Raw genomic sequence first — 19,987 nt, 5'->3', positions numbered from 1 at the left:
TCCGACCACAATTTGGGATTTGCTTCCTTCTTGGTGAGGGCTACTAAGGGAGCTACCAGAGTTGAGAAGTGAGGAATGAACTGGCGATAATAGTTAATGAACCCCATAAAGCGCTGCACCGCTTTGAGAGAGTAGGGTTCCTGCCAGTCCATCACAGCCTGTAGCTTGGCAGGATCCATAGCCAATCCCTGGGCGGAGATGATATAGCCAAGGAAAGGCAAGGACTCGTGCTCAAACACACACTTCTCCAATTTGGCGTAGAGGGAGTTTGCCCGTAGGACGTCGAAGACTTTGCAAACATCTCTCCGGTGGGAATCCAAATCTGGAGAGTAGATGAGAATATCATCCAGATAGACTACCACCAAGGAGGAGAGCATATCCCAGAAGATATCGTTCACAAAGTCTTGGAAAATGGCTGGGGCATTACAGAGCCCGAAGGGCATCACCAGGTATTTATAGTGCCCATCCCTGGTGTTAAAAGCCGTCTTCCATTCGTCCCCCTCACGGATGCGAATCAGGTTGTAAGCACCCCGCAGATCTAGTTTAGTAAATACTCTCGCTCCCCGAAGCCTATCAAGTAGCTCAGATATCAAGGGCAGTGGGTACTTATTCTTAACGGTGATGGCGTTAAGACCCCTGTAGTCTATGCATGGACGTAGTTCTCTGTTCTTCTTCTGCACGAAGAAGAACCCCGCCACATCAGGTGACACCGACTTCCTAATGAACCCTCTTGCCAAATTCTCCTGGATGTATTGAGTCATTGCCTCCATCTCCGGAGAGACAGGGGGTAGACCCGAACCCAGGGAGGCTCTGCCCCAGGCAAGAGATCAATAGGACAGTCATAGGGGCGGTAAGGTGGAAGGGTCTCCGCAGCCCTCTTGGAGAACAAGTCTGCATAGGACCAATAGCGCTTCGGGATAGAAGAAATATCTTCAGGTACCTCTGTAGTGGCAACCTGAATGCACTCCCTCAGACATCTGCTCTCACATGATTAACTCCATCCCAAAATTCTCCCTGAGGACCACTCTATATGAGAGGATTGGTAACGTAGCCAGGTTATCCCTTGGCATAATGTCCTAACTGCTGCTCCACAAGTCTTTAAATCCCTAGAATTTTTAGGACACACTTCTGTATTTACAGTTCCTCCACCTCCTTCAATGCCAACGCCTTTGCATCAACCTCTCCTTTAATCAGATACTCATTGTAACCGTGCAGATAGATTCAGCTCCAGAATTGTGAATAGTTGTGTTGAGCGAATATACTCATTACTCAAGATTTCTCGAGCATGCTCGGGGGTCCTCCGAGTATTTTTTAGAGATTTAGTTTTTCTTGATGCAGCTGAATGATTTACATCTGTTAGCCAGCATAAGTACATGTGGGGATTCTCTAGCAACCAGGCAACCCCCACATGTACTTATGCTGGCTAACAGATGTAAATCATTCAGCTGCAGCAAGAAAAACTAAATCTCCGAGCACTAAAAAATACTCGGAGGACCCCCGAGCATGCTCAACAAATCTCGAGTAATGAGTATATTCGCTCATCTAGTGAACAGATATATAGGCCAAGTTAGAGCACTTCCTATCTCCACTAAACCTAGAACCAGGGATGGCCAAACCTGGATCCAGGAATTGCCATGTGTGATTTATTTATTTATTTTACTCACTTATATAGCGTTATTAATTCCACAGCACTTTACATACATTATCGGCACTGTCCCCATTGGGGCTCACAATCTAGATTCCCTATCAGTATGTCTTTGGAATGTGGGAGGAAACCGGAAAACCGGAGGAAACCCACAAAATAATGGCCATGCCTTGCATGGCTCACGTCCTCAGCCTGGTGATACAGTAATTTTTCTGCAACTTTCCCGGCCTGGATCCTCTGCGGCAGAAAGCACAGTCACTGTGTGCTCACTTCCAACAATCGCACCCCTTAGGTTATCGACTTGTATTGCTACAGAGGTCTTTTGGCATAACGGAAAATCATTTGATTAGCATTGTTCCAACATGGTGGATTTCCACTCTGCACATCTTGCGGCGGCTGTGGCAGCAGCGATGAGCCCTGGTGCAGTATGTCTTTTTCCAAAGCCTGGGCCAATGCCAACACACTCCAGACATAGTGCAAATTACTCTTGCGGAGTGGGCACAGGTGAAGGACCTCTGCACCCTTCTGCACACTTTTTAAATGGCTACTAAGGTGGTTAGTGCTGACAATGCAGTCATCAGCATCACCATTCCGGTCATTCACATGCTGGATCACACTCTGAATAGTCTGCTTGAGGAGGTGATGGTCCCAGAGGAAGAGATGGAAGCAGAGGAGGATGCTGAAGGGATAACAATATCTGAAATTTCTGGACTGTTGATGCATAGGCCCTGGAAGGGTGGCTTACAATGATCAAGGGGGCTCATGGTACCAGAAAAACTGTTAGTGAAAATGCAGGAACAAATAGAGGAAGACGAGGTGATGGACGCACAACATTCAGGAGATGAACAGGATAATGATCTGCTCTCTGTTGTCCATGGTTGGCAGGAGGGGATGGAGGAAGAAACCTTGAGTGTTACCCCGCAACTAACACATCATGGATTTGGCCCTCATGGAAACGCCCGACACATGAGAGTCTTTTTCTGCACTGTCTTCAACACAATTCAAGTATTGTTAAGGTTAGAAATAGTGCTGATTTCTGGGTTGCCGCTCTATTAGATCCACAGTACATGAGTAAATTTATCCAGATATTTTACCCACCTGAAAAGGAAGGCGCGCATGCTGGAGTATCGAAACTCACTTGCTGGCAAGCTTAAGAGTGGTATTTCTCAAGACAGAGAGGCACACATTGTGAATCCCAGTTCTAGTTGTCCAACCCACGGAATGTCAAGGCATCGTCCTGCAACCTTCCCCTTTAATGGTAAAAACATCTCTGCTGCTCGCTGTTATCTGCCGCCTATCATCCTGCCACCTTCCCCTTTAATGGTACAAACATCTCTGCTGCTCGCTGTTATCTGCTGCCTATCATCTTGCAACCTTGCCTTTAATGTGCCTGTTGAATGTTTGCTAAATTCATTTGTTGCATTGTATTACTTAAGGCCCCGTCACACATAGCGATTTACCAACGATCACGACCAGCGATACGACCTGGCCGTGATCGTTGGTAAGTCGCTGTGTGGTCGCTGGGGAGCTGTCACACAGACAGCTCTCTCCAGCGACCAACGATCAGGGGAACGACTTCGGCATCGTTGAAACTGTCTTTAACGATGCCGAAGTCCCCCTGCAGCACCCGGGTAACCAGGGTAAACATCGGGTTACTAAGCGCAGGGCCGCGCTTAGTAACCCAATGTTTACCCTGGTTACCAAAAAAACAAACAGTACATACTCGCCTTTCGGTGTCCGTCAGGTCCCTTGCCGTCTGCTTCCTGCTCTGACTGAGCCGCCGTACAGTGAGAGCAGAGCGCAGCGGTGACGTCACTGCTGTGCTGCGCTCTCACTGTACGGCCGGATCTCAGTCAGAGCAGGAAGCAGACGGCAAGGGACCTGACAGACATCAGATGGTGAGTATGTACTGTTTTTTTTTTTTTACATTTACGCTGGTAACCAGGATGTAAACATCGGGTTACTAAGCGCGGCCCTGCGCTTAGTAACCCAATGTTTACCCTGGTTACCAGTGAAGACATCGCTGGATCGGTGTCACACACACCGATTCAGCGATGTCAGCGGGACCTCAACGACCAAAAAAAGGTCCAGGCCATTCCGACACGACCAGCGATCTCGCAGCAGGGGCCTGATCGCTGGTACGTGTCACACATAGCGAGATCGCTACTGAGGTCGCTGTTGCGTCACAAAACTAGTGACTCAGCAGTGATCTCGCTAGCGATCTCGCTATGTGAGACGGGGCCTTTACTGCTGTACATCCATGCTGGGGTCACAGGAGATATTATCTTGTTCAAGGTGTTAAGAGCATATGGTTGCAGCCAGGCTGTGCCTTTGATCATGTTGCCTCCCCTGGGGTGTGGGCCAATTGCTAATTTATCCCAAATAAGGACCCACAATCCCTCTCACCTGATCCTTTACTCAGTCCTATAAATTTAGTAGCATCCTAAGGGGGCACGCGTGTGGGGTCAGGCACGCGCATTTCTGCAGCAAAGCATTGCGCAGCTAAGCATACAGACGCCGCAGTTATTTCAATGGCAGTAAGTCACGGCAGGAGTCAGAAGCCCTCTCTATAATCTGTCTCTTTTGGGTATGTCTGCTGAGTAAGCACTTCTTATTACTTGGAACTAGGTTTTCTATTAACCCATCTAAAGGCCCCGTCTCACACAGCGACGCTGCAGCGATACAGACAACGATGCTGATCGCTGCAGCGTCACTGTGTGGTCGCTGTGTGGTCGCTGGGGAGCTGTCACACAGACAGCTCTCTCCAGCGACCAACGATCAGGGGAACGACTTCTGCATCGTTGAAACTGTCTTCAACGATGCCGAAGTCCCCCTGCAGCACCCGGGTAACCAGGGTAAACATCGGGTTACTAAGCGCAGGGCCGCGCTTAGTAACCCGATGTTTACCCTGGTTACCAGCGTAAATGTAAAAAAAAACAAACAGTACATACTGACCATCTGTTGCCCGTCAGGTCCCTTGCCGTCTGCTTCCTGCTCTGACTGAGCCGCCGTACAGTGAGAGCAGAGCGCAGCGGTGGCGTCACTGCTGTGCTCTCACTTTACGGCGGCTCAGTCAGAGTAGGAAGCAGACGGCAAGGGACCTGACGGGCAACAGATGGTGAGTATGTACTGTTTTTTTTTTTTTACATTTACGCTGGTAACCAGGGTAAACATCGGGTTACTAAGCGCGGCCCTGCGCTTAGTAACCCGATGTTTACCCTGGTTACCAGTGAAGACATCGCTGGATCGGTGTCACACACACCGATTCAGCGATGTCAGCGGGACCTCAACGACCAAAAAAAGGTCCAGGCCATTCTGACACGACCAGCGATCTCGCAGCAGGGGCCTGATCGCTGGTACGTGTCACACATAGCGAGATCGCTACTGAGGTCGCTGTTGCGTCACAAAACTTGTGACTCAGCAGCGATCTTGCTAGCGATCTCGCTATGTGAGACGGGGCCTTTACTCCTTCACCATGTTTACCTATGCCCTTACAGTGTTTGCTCCACTAATCCTCTCTCTCCTTCGCTATCACAAACCCCAGCACTCTCTAACCTAGTAATCATCTCCCCTTCCCTCTGACCTCCCCACCTGTCCTCCTCTGCTGACCTGCTCCTCAACCTCAAATCTGTCCTAAGAAAACATATAACAAGTCGGCCACTCTCTTTCTCCCACCTGCTCTCTCTTTCTCTGCTTCTCCTCACTGCTGGAGACATATCTCCCATCCCTGGACCCCCACATCTCATACCTCCCATTACCACTGCCTCCTATCGCTCCCTATCCAACATGAACTACCACAATCTTTCCAACATAAAACCCGTGCCCCTGACGCCCACCCCCCTGCTCCCTCTCTCTGGAGCACTCTGGAATGCCAGCTCAATCTGCAAGAAGCTTCATGTGATTCACGACCTTTTTCTCTCCCGAAATCTTGCCTTCCTTGGCCTCACAGAAACATGGCTAACACCCTCTGATACCGGCTCCCCTGCTGCGCTGTGTTACGGAGGCCTCCACTTCACCCACACTCCTCGACCCGGCAACAACCATGATGGAGGAGTGGGTCTTCTCCTTTCTTCAACTTGCACCTTTAACCCAATCCCACCTCTTCCCTCCCTTATCCTCCCCTCTTTTGAAGTCCATTCTGTCCGCATCTACTCTCCCTCCAACCTCCAAGTGGCCGTCATATACCGACCTCCAGGCCCAGCCACTGCCTTTATTGACCAATTCTCCACCTGGCTTCTTCACTTTCTCTCTGCTAACATTCCCACCATCATCATGGGTGACTTCAACATCCCCATTGAAACCCTTCAGTCAACAGCCTCCAAACTTCTGTCCCTTACCTCAACCTTTGGACTTACTCAACGGTCCTCCGCAGCCACCCACACAGACGGGCATACACTAGACCTGGTATTCACCCGTCTCTGCTCTCTATCTAACTTCACCACCTCCCCTCTCCCTCTAACCGACCACCATCTGCTCACCTTCTCATCCCTGTCCTCCTCACCGGTCATCCATGTCTAGCAACATGCACACCCCACAGAAACTTTGCACACCTAGACACCCACACACTCTCTGACTCCATCCTACCACTGGCATCCATATCCTCACTTCACAACACAGACACTGCCACTGCTTTGACACGGTTGCCCCTCTCGTCCATGGCAGAGTGCAACGTATCAATAGACAACCTTGGCACAATAACACCACTAAAAAGCTCCGGCAAGTGTCTAGGGTTGCGGAGCGGCGTTGGAAGAAAACACACTCGCAAGATGACTTCACTGTATTCAAACAAGCAACACTCGCTTTTAAATCTGCTCTCACCTCTGCTAAACAGGCCTACGTCACAACCCTCGTATCTTCCCTATCCTACAACCCCAAACAGTTATTCAAAACCTTTAACTCCCGCCTCCACCCCCCACTGCCCCCTCCAACCTCCCTCATCTCTGCTGAGGACTTTGCCACACACTTTAAAAATAAGATCGACCAGACAAGGCAAGTCTTTATTGTTCAACCACCACAACCCCTTTGTATACCAGACCAATGCCCAAACCCCATAACATCCCTATCCAACATCACTGAAGGGGGGCTTAATTGTCTCCTCTCCAAATCACACCTCACCACCTGTGCGCTCGACCCCATCCCATCCCACCTCCTCCCCAACCTCACCACCACACTTATCCCATCCCTAACCCACCTGTTCAACCTATCACTAACTTCTGGCACCTACCCTTCTGCGTTCAAACATGCCACAATCACGCCTATCCTTAAAAAGCCAACCCTCGATCCAACTGCAATGTCCAGCTATCACCCAATATCGCTGCTCCCATTCGCTTCCAAACTCCTGGAGCAGCATGTTCACGCTGAACTTTCCTCCCACCTCTCATCTAACTTGTTGTTCGACATCTACAATCTGGTTTCCGCCCCCATCACTCAACTGAGACTGCCCTGACCAAAATCACTAACGACCTACTTACCACCAAAGCTACTGGACAATACTCTGTACTCCTCCTTCTAGACCTGTCCTCTGCTTTCGACACAGTTGACCACTGCCTCCTACTACAGATCCTCTCCTCCTTTGGCATCAAAGACCTCGCCCTATCCTGGATCGCCTCGTACCTTTCCAACCTCACATTCAGCGTCTCCCACTCCCACACTACCTCCTCATCCCACCCTCTCTCTGTTGGAGTCCCCCAAGGCTCTGTTCTAGGACCCCTACTCTTCTCAATCTATACACTTGGCTTGGGACAACTCATAAAGTCCCATGGATTCCAGTACCACCTCTATGCTGATGACACTCAGATCTACCTCTCTGGCCAACACGTCACCGCTCTGATGTCCAGAATCCCAGAGTGCCTATCAGCCATATCCTCCTTCTTCTCCTCTCGCTTCCTCAAACTCAATGTGGACAAATCTGAACTCATCATCTTTCCTCCATCCCACAGATCTTCCTTACCTGACCTATCTATCGCAATCAATGACATAATGCTTTCCCCCGTACCAGAAGTCCGCTGCCTCGGAGTAACCTTCGACTCTGCCCTGTCCTTCAAACCGCACATCCAAGCTCTTTCCACCTCCTGTCGCCTCCAGCTCAAAAATATCTCCAGAATTCATCCTTTCCTCAACCTTCAATCTACTAAAATGCTTGTGCATGCCCTCATCATCTCCCGCCTTGACTACTGCAACATCCTTTTCTGCGGCCTCCCTGCTAACACCCTTGCACCTCTCCAGTCCATCCTTAACTCTGCTGCCTGACTAATCCATCTCTGTCCTCGCTACTCCTCCGCTTCCCCCCTCTGCAAATCTCTTCACTGGCTCCCATTCCCTCAGCGTATCCAGTTCAAATTACTAATACTAACCTACAAAGCCATCCATAACCTGTCTCCTCCATATATCTCTGAACTAATCTCCCGATATCTTGCCTCACGTAATCTCCGGTCCTCCCAAGACCTCCTTCTCTCCTCCACACTTATTTGCTCCTCAACACCCAACACCGGAGCTCCTGCAACCCCCAACCTACTGTCTTCTTCCCCATAATCCTGCAGAATGTAAGCCCGCAAGGGCAGGGTCCTCGCCCCTCTGTATCAGTCTGTCATTGTTAGTTTGTTTACTGTAAGTGATATCTGTAGCTTGCATGTAACCCCTTCTCATGTACAGCACCGTGGAATCAATGGTGCTATATAAATAAATAATAATAAATAATAATAATCATCGCAAAAACATTAGCAGCAGTAGTTTAAGTGGCATAAGCAATTTCCGTGAGTCACTTAACACATTTTTTAGACCAGCCCTTGTGCCAGCAGAACAGAGTACAAGTCTGACACATTGTGAACGACTAGAGAGGATGGTGCTGGAGCATTTGGCTTTCAATATCAATGTCATCAGGGGGTTTGGACCCTTTTGCATTTTGGTATTTAAAAATGGAAGAGTGGCCTGACTTCTCCTGTAACACCTTGGAGAACTTGTCATGCCCAGCTGCCAGAGTTCTCTCAGAATGTGTTTTCAGCGCTGCTGGTGGTGTCCTGATGGATAAGCACTTTTGTCTGTCCCCTGAAAGTGTAGACCACCTAACATTCATAAAAATGAACAAGTCATGGTCCTCCAATGACTTTTGCACCCCATGATGTTACAAACAATTTTTTGAAATGTGGATACTCCAAGTTGGAGCTCCATTGGGTGGGTTGCCTGTAGTAAAACGTGTGTCAGAGGCCTAGTATACTGTTTCTACTCTTTGGAAACTGATGCCATTTTAATGGTGTGTGACAATTTTTTTTGACACGTGGAAACTCTAAGTTGGGTCTCCATCGGGTGCGTTGCCTGTGGTGGAAAGTTTGTCAGAGGTCTATTATACTGTTTCTACTCTGTGAAAATTGATGTCAATTTAGTGGTCTATGACAATTATTTTTTTGAAAAGTGGAGACTCAGAGTTGGGTCTTCATCTGGTGGGTTGCTTGTGTAAGTAGGGCTCCTAGACAGGCAGCCCTGCACTCACATTCAGTCAACTACCTATGCTGCCTTCCTTACATGTTTGTTCCAATAGTACTGTGTGAAACTGATGTTTGTGCCATCTAAGTGTGGCTGGAAAAAAAAATTGTTGCATGAGGTATCAGGGCTCCCAGGTAAGAAGGCTTACACCGCTCCCTTTACGCCACCACATCTTAATTTAAACTTAAATTCAAAACTCTAAATGCTGGCCCAGACTCTGAAACCGCATGCATGGGCCATGGCTGACTGCTTCTATGCCATTATAAAAGTTTTTACTGTGGGTCAATTGATCCGTCAACAACCTGTCTTTCTTTCCTTTCATTTTTCTGCCCAAATTACTGTACAAAACTGATGTTTGTATAATGTGAGTGTGGCTGGAATAAAAGAAAAAAAAATTGAAGTGTTGCATGAGGTATCAGGTCTCTCAGCTAAGAAAGCTTACACCGCTCCCATAACCATCAGGTCCTCATTAAAATTTCAATTCCAAGCTGTAAATGCTGGGCCTGATCTTGATACTTCATACATGTGCCATGGGTGACTGCTGCTGTGCCATTTGCAAATTTCTACTGTGGGTCGATTGATGCCAGTTTTCATGGTGTCTACAGTTAATTTTACCTCCTTGGAAAAGCTTTTTGTCACCCTTTAAGGTGTTGCGTATACATTTGGTTTTGCCTTACATTGAATCTAATCGGATCTGGGTATGTTTTTCAAACCATTTGGCTCATCTCTACTTGGGACATGTGATGAACAAAGAGGGAGTCCAGGCTATGAACTCGAAGGTACAGGCATTTCAGCATTAACCCGTGCCTGCACTGTGGTGGAGTGTCAAGACTTACTGGGTTTCATCTGTTAGTACAGAAGATTTATTAAGGACTTTACCAAAGTAGAGACATGTCTATATGCTTTGCCTCTGTAACTCATTAATTTCCTTTTGCTGACCCAACACCTGGGTTTGCACCTCAGAAAACTTTTCATGGACCGAAATTCTGAAGTTCAGCAACTTGTTGCTTCAGTTGGACTGCAACAGACTCCATTTTGTGTGTGAGATTATTCTGTTAGGGACTGCCTGAATTGGAGTATTAATATTGCAACCACTATGGTCAGCACCAGCTGGTAGCATCATCAGGAAATTGAGGTTGGTACACAGTGGCAGCAGTAGAATCTTGAGGATAAACGGCAGGTGGAAAGACCCTAGACTAAAGGCTGGGAGCTCAATAATCTCACAAGGAAGGAAGTGCAGTGCCAGGTTTAAGTAGGGTGTTCAATCAGGAATTTGAGGTGGAGCCAATCAGAACTCAGGTTGGAGAGAATCAGGAACAACACAGGTACTAGTATCTGGTTTAGCAAGGAACTGTCAGGCAAGATGAATACCTCAGAGGGAAGATCTGTGGCCTGGTGCACAAGAGCTGCTGGGTTCGAGTCCTGACAGCTATATTGCAATCATATTGCGTCATGGTTTGTGGAACCACTGTGCCACAGACTATGGAGAGCCTGGAGGGCATGACTAATCGAGCACCAAAATGTTCACTAGAGCCTCTGATAGTGAGGTTACGCTTGGCTCCCCATGAATGCCAGGTGCCACTCCAAGACAGACAGATGCATCGCAGCTGGTCCCAGTAGGACAAACTAGATGGTGCAACAGGCAGAGTTGGTATCAGAGTGCAGCAGGCAGAGCTTGAATCAGAGTGCAGCAGGCAGACTTCATATCAGAGTGCAGCTGGCAGGATCTGCACCAGAGTGCAGCAGGCAGGATCTGCACCAGAGTGCAGCAGGCAAGATCTGCACCAGAATGCAGAAGGAACTGGTATGCAGCCTTATGCAACTTAGACTGCAGAACAGGAAAGTTGCTCAGGCAACTCCCCAGTGACGAGGAAGCAATATATACATATTTTTTTTGGAAGTGCATTGAACAGCAAGATAGATTGCTGCTGAGGGGAAAAAGAAAAAAAAAATCTCTTTAAATCTTCAGCTTAGCGAGTGTGAACGAGCTGAGTATGACCTGAGCGTAAGTGCGAATGGCGGTAAATGTGTGACTTGTGATTCAGTGACTTTGGATTCAGGGAGTTTCCAAGGGAGGAATTACTGAATTGCTAACTGTATTTTATTAATACTCTGTATTTATTTTTTATTTAACATTTCTGTTTGGTGGAATCCCCATTAGGAAATGTGCTCCACTATTGTTAATGCCATCCAGTGCACATCTTGCCACACGTATGCAATCCTTGATCAGACGGTCGAGGGTGCATACTGCTGTGCAACATGTGAGCACGTTGTGCATTTGGAAACCCAGATTCTGGATCTAAATGTGCAGCTGGCAACACTGAGATCCATTGACAATATGGAAAGGAGTCTTCTGCTCACTGAGTAAATGCTCAATGGGATAGATGAGGGGGGATGGTAGGATGGAGATGCAGGACAGTGGAGCAGCAAGCTGGGTGACAGTTAGAAGGCCGGGTAGAGGGAAGAGTGCCAGGGAGGCTAGTCCTGATCTGGCACACCCCAATAAGTTTGCTAAGTTGGGAGATGAGGGGGTGGTAGTACCGGGGTAGCACTGCTGCAGCCAGGCATATCCTCTGAAAGCCGGAGGAGTGAATGCTACAGTAAGGAGGGAAATAGGAGAGCAGGGCAGGCCAGACAGGTGCTGGTAGTGGGGGATTCAATTATTAGGGGAACAGATAGGGCAATCTGTCACAAAGACAGGGATCGTCGAACAGTGTGCTGCCTACCTGGCGCTCGAGTCCGACAAATCGCTGATCGGGTTGACAGATTACTGGGAGGGGCTGGTGAGGACCCAGCGGTCATGGTGCACATTGCACAAATGACAAAGTTAGAGGTAGGTGGAAGGTCCTTAAAAACAATTTCAGGGAATTAGGCTGCAAGCTGAAAGCAAGGACCTACAACATGTTATTTTCCGAAATACTGCCTGTACCACGCCAGAGAGGCAACGGGAGATTAGGGAGGTTAATAAGTGTCTCAAGAATTGGTGTAGGAAGGAGGGATTTGGGATCCTGCAGAACTGTCCGACTTCTCAGTTGGCTACAGGTTTTACGCTAGGGACGGGCTGCACCTAAATGGGGAAGGTGCAGCTGTGATGGGGGAGAAAATGGCTAAAAGGTTGGAGGAGTGTTTAAACTAGGGATTATGGGGAGGGTGTTCATTTTATAGGAGGGGAAGATAGAGACCTGGGCACAAATAAGGAAGTTGGGGGTAGCAGTGGCATGGGGGGTGGGGATAGAACTATTAATAATTTAAGAAAGAATAGAGGTCCAGAGCGATACATAAAGTGCATGTATACTAATGCCAGAAGCCTCGCCAACGAAATGGAACTAATGTTGTTGGAGCATAATCATGACATGGTGGGGATATCGGAAACATGGCTGGATGAGAGCCATTACTGGGCTGTTAACTTGCAGGGCTATAGTCTGTTCAGAAATGACCGAATGGATAAGCAAGGGGGAGGTTTGTGTCTATATGTAAAATCGTCCTTAAAACCAATCTTTTGTGATAATATAGGTGAATCTAATGAAAATGTAGAGTCCCTGTGGGTGGAGATAAGGGGAGGGGCAAAAATAATAAATTATTGATAGGTATTTGTTATAAGTCTCCAAAAATAATGGAAGCAATGGAGAATATCCTCATAAAGCAAAGAGATGAAGCTGCGACTCAAGGAGAAGTCATTATTATGGGGGACTTCAACTACCCTGAAATAGATTGGGGAACAGAAACCTGCAAATCCAGCAAAGGTAATCAGTTTTTAACAACTATGAGAGACTATAACCTTTCACAACTGGTTCAGGACCCAATAAGAAGGGGGGCACTGCTAGACCTAATATTAACCAACAGGCCAGACCGCATATCAAATATAAGGGTTGGGGGTCACTTGGGTAATAGTGATCACAAAATAATAAGTTTTCATGTATCGTTTAATAAGATGTGTAGCAGAGGGGTTACAAGGACACTAAACTTCAGGAGGGCAAATTTCCGACGGATGAGAGAGGATCTTGGTGCAATTAACTGGGACGATATCCTGAGACATAAAAATACACAAAGAAAATAGGAGACGTTTATTAGCATCCAGGATAGGACCTGTGCACAGTATATACCGTATGGGAATAAACATACTAGAAATAGGTGGAAACCAATATGGCTAAATAGAGCTGTAAGAGGCACAATAAGTGACAAAAAAAGCATTTAGAGAACTAAAGGAAGTAGGTAGTGAGGAGGCATTAAATAAATACAGAAAATTAAATAAATTCTGTAAAAAGCAAATCAAGGCAGCAAAAATTGAGACAGAGAGACTCATTGCCAGAGAGAGTAAAATTAATCCCAAAATATTCTTTAACTACGTAAGTAGTAAGAAACTAAAAAATGATAGTGTTGGCCCTTTTAAAAATAGTCTGGGTGCAATGGTGGATGAGGATGAGGAAAAAGCCAATATGCTAAATGACTTTTTTTCATCAGTATTTACACAAAAAAATCCCATGGCAGACAACATGATCAGTGATAATAAAAATTTCCCATTAAATGTCACATGCTTAACCCAGCAGGAAGTACGGCGGCGTCTAAAAATCACTAAAATTGCAAACCTCCGGGCCCGGATGGGATACACCCCCATGTACTGCAGGAATTAAGTACAGTCATTGATAGACCATTATTTTTAATCTTTAAAGACTCCATAATAACAGTGTCTGTACCACAGGACTTGCGTATAGCAAATGTGGTGCCAATATTCAAAAAGGGGACAAACTGAGCTTGAAAATTATAGGCCAGTCAGCTTAACCTCTACTGTGGGTAAAATCCTGGAGAGTATTCTAAGGGATGCTATGCAGGAGTATCTGAGGAGGAATAACCTCATCACCCAATATCAACATGGGTTTACTAGGTTCCTGTCAGATTATTCTGATCAATTTCTATGAAGAGGTAAGTTCTGGACTGGACCAAGGGAACCCAGTGGACGTAGTGTATATGGACTTTTCAAAAGCTTTTGTTATGGAGCCACACAAAAGGTTGATACATAAAATGAGAATAATGGGGATAGGGGAAAATATGTGTAAGTGGGTTAAGAGCTGGCTCAGGGATAGGAAACAAAGGGTGGTTTTTAATGGAGCACACTCGGACTGGGTCGCGGTTAGCAGTGGGGTACCACAGGGGTCAGTATTGGGCCCTCTTCTTTTTAACATATTTATTAATGACCTTGTAGGGGACATACAGAGCAGAATTTCAATATTTGAAGATGACCCTAAACTCTGCAGGGTAATCATTACAGAGGAGGACAATTTTATATTACAGGATGATTTATGTAAACTAGAAGCTTGGGCTGATAAATGGCAAATGAGCTTTAATGGGGATAAATGTAAGGTCATGCACTTGGGTAGAAGTAATAAGATGTATAACTATGTGCTTAATTCTAAAACTCTGGGTAAAACCGTCAATGAAAAAGACCTGGGCGTATGGGTGGATGACAAACTCATATTTAGTGTGTCAGGCGGCTGCTACAAAGGCAAATAAAATAATGGGATGCATTAAAAGAGGCATAGATGCTCATGAGGAGAACATAATTTTACCTCTATACAAGTCACTAGTTCGACCACACTTAGAATACTGTGTACAGTTCTGGTCTCCGGTGTATAAGAAAGACATAGCTGAACTGGAGCGGGTGCAGAGAAGGGCGACCAAGGTTATTAGAGGACTGGGGGTTTAAGCATAATAACAGACGCGGATTCTTTACTGTAAGAGCAGTGAGACTATGGAACTCTCTGCCATATGATGTTGTAATGAGTGATTCCCTACTATGTTACATAATGCCCCACAGCTATTGGCTCGGGAGAAAACAGCAAGTGCACGTGCTGACCCTTTAAGAGGGTGGGCGCACGCACACACATGCCCTAAGGACATGGCTGGGAGCCCGGCTGGAAGCTCTGCTGGACTCATGCAGAGCATGGGGAAGGAAGGAACCGACCGCAGCGTGGGTGAGTGAAGTGACACATCGGAGACCCTGCCTGTCAGAGCAGGGATCCAGCGTGGTGCTAACATATTGCAACCCTTTCTGCTTCTGAGATGGAAACTGGATCTGAGAGGAACTTGCAGATGTGTCAGGTATAATCACACAGAGCTCTGCAGTGAACGGCCATCACACAACACACTTTTAACGCCCCTTCATGTAAAATAAGTTCTGGAAGCACAGTTATCTTCCAGGGAACATCATACCCATAGCATGGAAGAGGTAATTTATATAAAGTAATAAAAAAGTATTTATCGACAACAAGGTGGTCTATAACCTGTATTTACATATTAGTAGTGTAGATAGATCAAATGTGGAGACAGATTCTCTTTAATTTATTTGAAATGTTTTCTCTTATATGTGTTTATTAGAATAAGGCTTATTGCTTTTGTTTTTATCAGGTAGTTTGTGTGTTGTAGTTTTTTATCTTTGTCAAACACCCTCTTTTCTCATTTGGAACTTATAGTTTTAGACAGTTGTATTGTAAATATAAAAGCTGTAATTTATAACTATGGTATTTTTGTTTCAGATGCTCTAACAGGTCTAATAAGCATCTTGACTGACATTATATGGAGGTTTACTGGCGATTTCTTGGCACCAGATATTGTTTGCAGGGTAATTCGATACTTGCAGGTAGGTATTTTTTCAAGTATTATAAAATATTTGCAATGTAAAAACTGACATTGATCAGTGAGAGGTGCGCAGTATGGTGGCTATAAATATTTCTTTCATTTTTTAACCTGGTGATCGGCTTTTTGAGGTACAGAAAAATGGTGGACAGTGTCTTACATTTTGCTACTGTTTGGAATCGAATGACAAAAAATCCGCATTTTAGCAAATTAGGAGTTTTGTAAGATTCAAGGAGAATTCAATTCCATTCAAATACATTTGTTCATCTCTAATCAAAATCTATCTGGAGCATATGTATAATTTTGTTAGGTCTTAATTTTAAATTTGTTTAATAAAAATAACAGTACCTTTTGGCAAAAATGCAAAACGGTGACTGACCCAAGCCTAAAACAAGACAGACTTTAAGGGGGATGCTAAATATGCATAACTGCAAACAAAATCACCAGAGAGTGCAGAACATATTCATAGTCCCAACATCTGCATTGCCTTCCCCAGTCTGCCTGCTGGCTATTGACACCAGACCCTGTCTTAACATTTATAAAGATGACAGTTTCAATAAACTATATCATTAGGTGGATCATGAATACAGAAAACAGAGAAGGATAGTGTCAGTTCACCATGGAAGTTTATAGGAGTCCAGCGTGCACGGTACCACGAGCTGACCACTCATTTATAGCAATTTCAGGAAAAGGAAGAAATGTTCCAGCTTCTGGTAAAATTTACAGAGTAATCTTTATACCATCAAAAAACAATAAAAAAAAATACAGTGGACAAGAACAGGAACAAGCAACGCGTTTCAAACACGGTTGTTCTTTATCTCTTATTCCTCTGTTTTTGTTTTATTATCTATTTGGATTTTAACATTTATTAATCTTTTTGTGTTTCCTTTCTTTCCCCCTTTCTTTCCTTTTTTTTTTCTTTCACAGTGTGTCAGTTTCAATTAGTTAATTATTTCTCATGTGTGTTGTTTAATTGCACCTGTGTATTTAACCCATTTCTGCCATTGGACGTACTATTCCGTCCATGTGGGGTGGGCTTTACTTCCCAAGGACGGAATAGTACGTCATGCCCTTTAATGCGACACTGCGACTTAAGTCGCAGTGATCGCATTAAAATTCCGATGCCATCTTACCTGGAGGAAGATGGTGTTGGCATCCTAGGGCCTGTCTCCGCCCCCCCTGCCTCCCAATCACTGTGATTGGCTGTTCAATTCTGAACAGCCAATCACAGCCTTTCTCATTGTTTCAGCCAATCAGATTGGCTGAAACTGAGGTCCCAGGCTAGGATCGAGTACTGATGTACTCGATCCTAGGCTGGTGTCTGGCATCACCAGGCATCGGCCAAAACCCCCCAGATTGGCACGATCGACGATCACATCGATCGCGCCAATCATAGGGCACAGCGGCGGTGTTTCCGAGCTGTGCCGTGCCTGTAACTTCCTGCTCCGGAGCCTGCCTGCTGTGCCCTGCCTAAGATCATACTCTGGAGCCCGCAGCTACTGATTGGTGCAATCGATGTGATCGTCGATCGCGCCAATCACAGGGCACAGCAATGGTGTGACCGTGCTGTGCACTGATAGTGACCTGCAGGTCACCTGCTGGTGACCTGCCGGTGACCTGCCTATGATCGGAGCTGTGAGCTCAGATCATAGGCACGTGCCTAGCAACACCGGCGTCACCAGGGCCTCCTCTGATTGGTGGGATCGATGTGATTATCGATCCCACCAATCACAGGTCACAGCAGCGGTGTGACCGCTCTGTGACCTGTCTCACCTGCCCCTGACCTGTCTGACTGCTCTGCAGAAATCCTCACACTTGGTGAGGATTCCTGCAGAGCAGTCAGGCTGAGAGATCCCCTCCTGTGCTGAGACTTGTGGTGCCACAGTAGCCTGTGACACCACAATTCTTGCTAAAGAAAAAAGAAAGAGGAAAGAAGACAGAAGAAAGAAGAGAGACTACAGCCGTAAGTGTTGATACCCTGATCCCGGCCCGATCTCTCTTCATCACCCCATCCCCCCTTCCCTTTCCCCCTCCACCCCCACCTTGCACTGTATCCGTACCCAAATTTAGCAGCCGCCGAGTGTTGATTGGTGACGCAGTTTCACCTATCAACACTCGTGCTCACTTTTCTTTTTCCCATCCCCGTATGCTCACCCAGCCGCCGCATCTAATCCATGCCTTCCCGTTTCTTTTTTTTTTCCCCATCCCTGTGTGCTCACCCAGCCGCCGCGTCTAATCCGTGCCTTCCCTTTTCTTTTTTTTCCCATCCCCGTGCACACACCCAGCCGCCGCGTCTAATCCATGCCTTCCCTTTTCTTTTTTTTCTCCCCATCCCCGTGTGCTCACCCAACCGCCGCATCTAAGCCGTGCCTTTCCTTTTCTTTTTTTTTCCCCATCCCTGTGCGCTCACCCAGCCGCCACGTCTAATCCGTGCCTTCCCTTTTCTTTTTTTTTTTCCCCCATCCCCGTGCGCTCACCCAGCCGCCGCGTCTGATCCGTGCCTTCCCTTTTTTTTTTCACATCCCCGTTCGCACACCCAGCAGCCGCCGAACTCTTATAAGTTACACGGTTCACTTATCAGAGCTCTCGTGCCTCCCGTTTTTTTCACATCCCCGTTCGCACACCCAGCAGCCGCCGAACTTTGATAAGTGACGCGGTTCACTTATCAGAGCTAGGGCCTGCTGTTTTAGACTTTTCCTTTCACAGGTATTTTTTTCTTTCCATTTGCTTTTTTTTTTTCCTTTAGCTTTTTCTTTTCAGAATAGTTTGCACCAAACACTATCCCCCGCCACACGTACACATAGTTAGCAATAAAGTACACCCAAGCACCATACTCACAAAAACAATGTCCCGCTCGTCCCTTTCGTCCCAACAGCGCTATTCAGCGGAGGAGGCATATTCTTTCCTTGCCTCTGACACTGATAGCGAGGGAGAGGATCCCACTTTTCTTTATTTTTCTGATTCTTCCTCATCCTCTTCCCACTCCTCATCTTCCTCCTCCGGCCCTGCGGAACTGCCACGCAGACGTCGCAGGACAGAAGCAGTGCCCATCATTCATGAAGATGAGGCAGGGCCCACTCCTGAAGATGAACCAGCGCGCCCCTCTTTGGACCCCGTATGGACCTCGCCCCCCGAAAATTACGAGCCACTGATTCCTGATTTTGTGGCAGAATCAGGAATCAGGTTTGACACAACCGGCCTCACAGAAATAGACTTTTTCAAAGTCTTTTTCTGAGGATTTTGTTAACCTCATGGTGGAGCAAACTAATTTGTATGCTTGTCAATTTTTGGAGCAAAACACCAGTTCATCATATTCTAACTGGTCTCCTGTAGATGCAGTTGAAATGATGCAGTTTTGGGGCCTGATCCTTCATATGGGGCTCCCAAAGAAGCCAGAAATTTGGCAATATTGGAGTGTTGATATTTTATACAACACTCCAGTGTTCCGAATGGTCATGGTCCGGACGCGTTTTGAGGCCATCTATAATTTCCTCCATTATTCTGATAATGCACAGTGTCCCGCACGAGATGAAAGCCAACTTTGACCCTCTGTTCAAAGTTCGGCCTGTCATCAAACACTTCAACAAAAAGTTTGGTGAAGTGTATGTGCCCAAAAGGGATATCTGCGTGGATGAGTCCTTGGTTCATTTTAAGGGGCGGCTCAGATTCTGTCAATACCTGCCCAGCAAGAGGGCCAGGTACGGAATCAAACTCTACAAGCTGTGTGCGAGTACCTCAGGGTACACCTACAGCTTTAGAGTCTACGAAGGGAAGGACACCAGGATTTAACCCCCTGAGTGTCCCCCTGTCCTGGGAGTGAGTGGGAAAATTGTGTGGGATTTGGTGCACCCACTGCTGGATAAATGTTATCACCTCTACACTTTTATTCCAGCATCCCACTCTACAAATCCCTCTCTGCGCGAGGTACCGCAGCATGCGGGACTGTCTGCAAAAATCAGAGAGGCCTCCCATAAACGCTACTTGGGCAGATGCTCAGAAGGGGTGACAGCAGAGCCCAATGTAGCGACCACCTGCTGGTGGTCAAGTACAAGGACAAGAGGGATGTCCTTCTCTTGACCACCATACATGGTGATGGCAGTGCCCTCAACACTGTACTGTACTCTACACAGGTCAGCAAACCTGACTGAGTACTGGGGTACAACAAAAACATGGGGGGCATTGATCTCTCTGATCAACTCCTCCAACCGTACAGTGCTTTGAGAAAGGCCAAGG

The 19,987-nt window shown here is 46.6% G+C and overlaps 1 protein-coding gene across 2 annotated transcripts in view; it reads left to right on the top strand.

The window, feature by feature from the left end:
* NPSR1 (neuropeptide S receptor 1) overlaps positions 1-19,987 on the top strand; it is a 914,796-nt gene that overhangs the window by 431,376 nt on the left and 463,433 nt on the right. For both annotated transcript variants that reach the window (XM_077267601.1, XM_077267602.1), the window contains exon 3: positions 15,655-15,758. In XM_077267601.1, coding sequence (XP_077123716.1) covers positions 15,655-15,758 — 104 coding nt within the window. The remainder of the gene's footprint in view (positions 1-15,654; positions 15,759-19,987) is intronic.

The sequence above is a fragment of the Ranitomeya variabilis genome, chromosome 6 (genome assembly GCF_051348905.1).
Source record: "Ranitomeya variabilis isolate aRanVar5 chromosome 6, aRanVar5.hap1, whole genome shotgun sequence".
NCBI classification, from domain to species: Eukaryota; Metazoa; Chordata; class Amphibia; order Anura; family Dendrobatidae; genus Ranitomeya; species Ranitomeya variabilis.
Note: the sequence above shows the minus strand (reverse complement) of the source record. Positions and strands in the feature narration are given on the sequence as shown.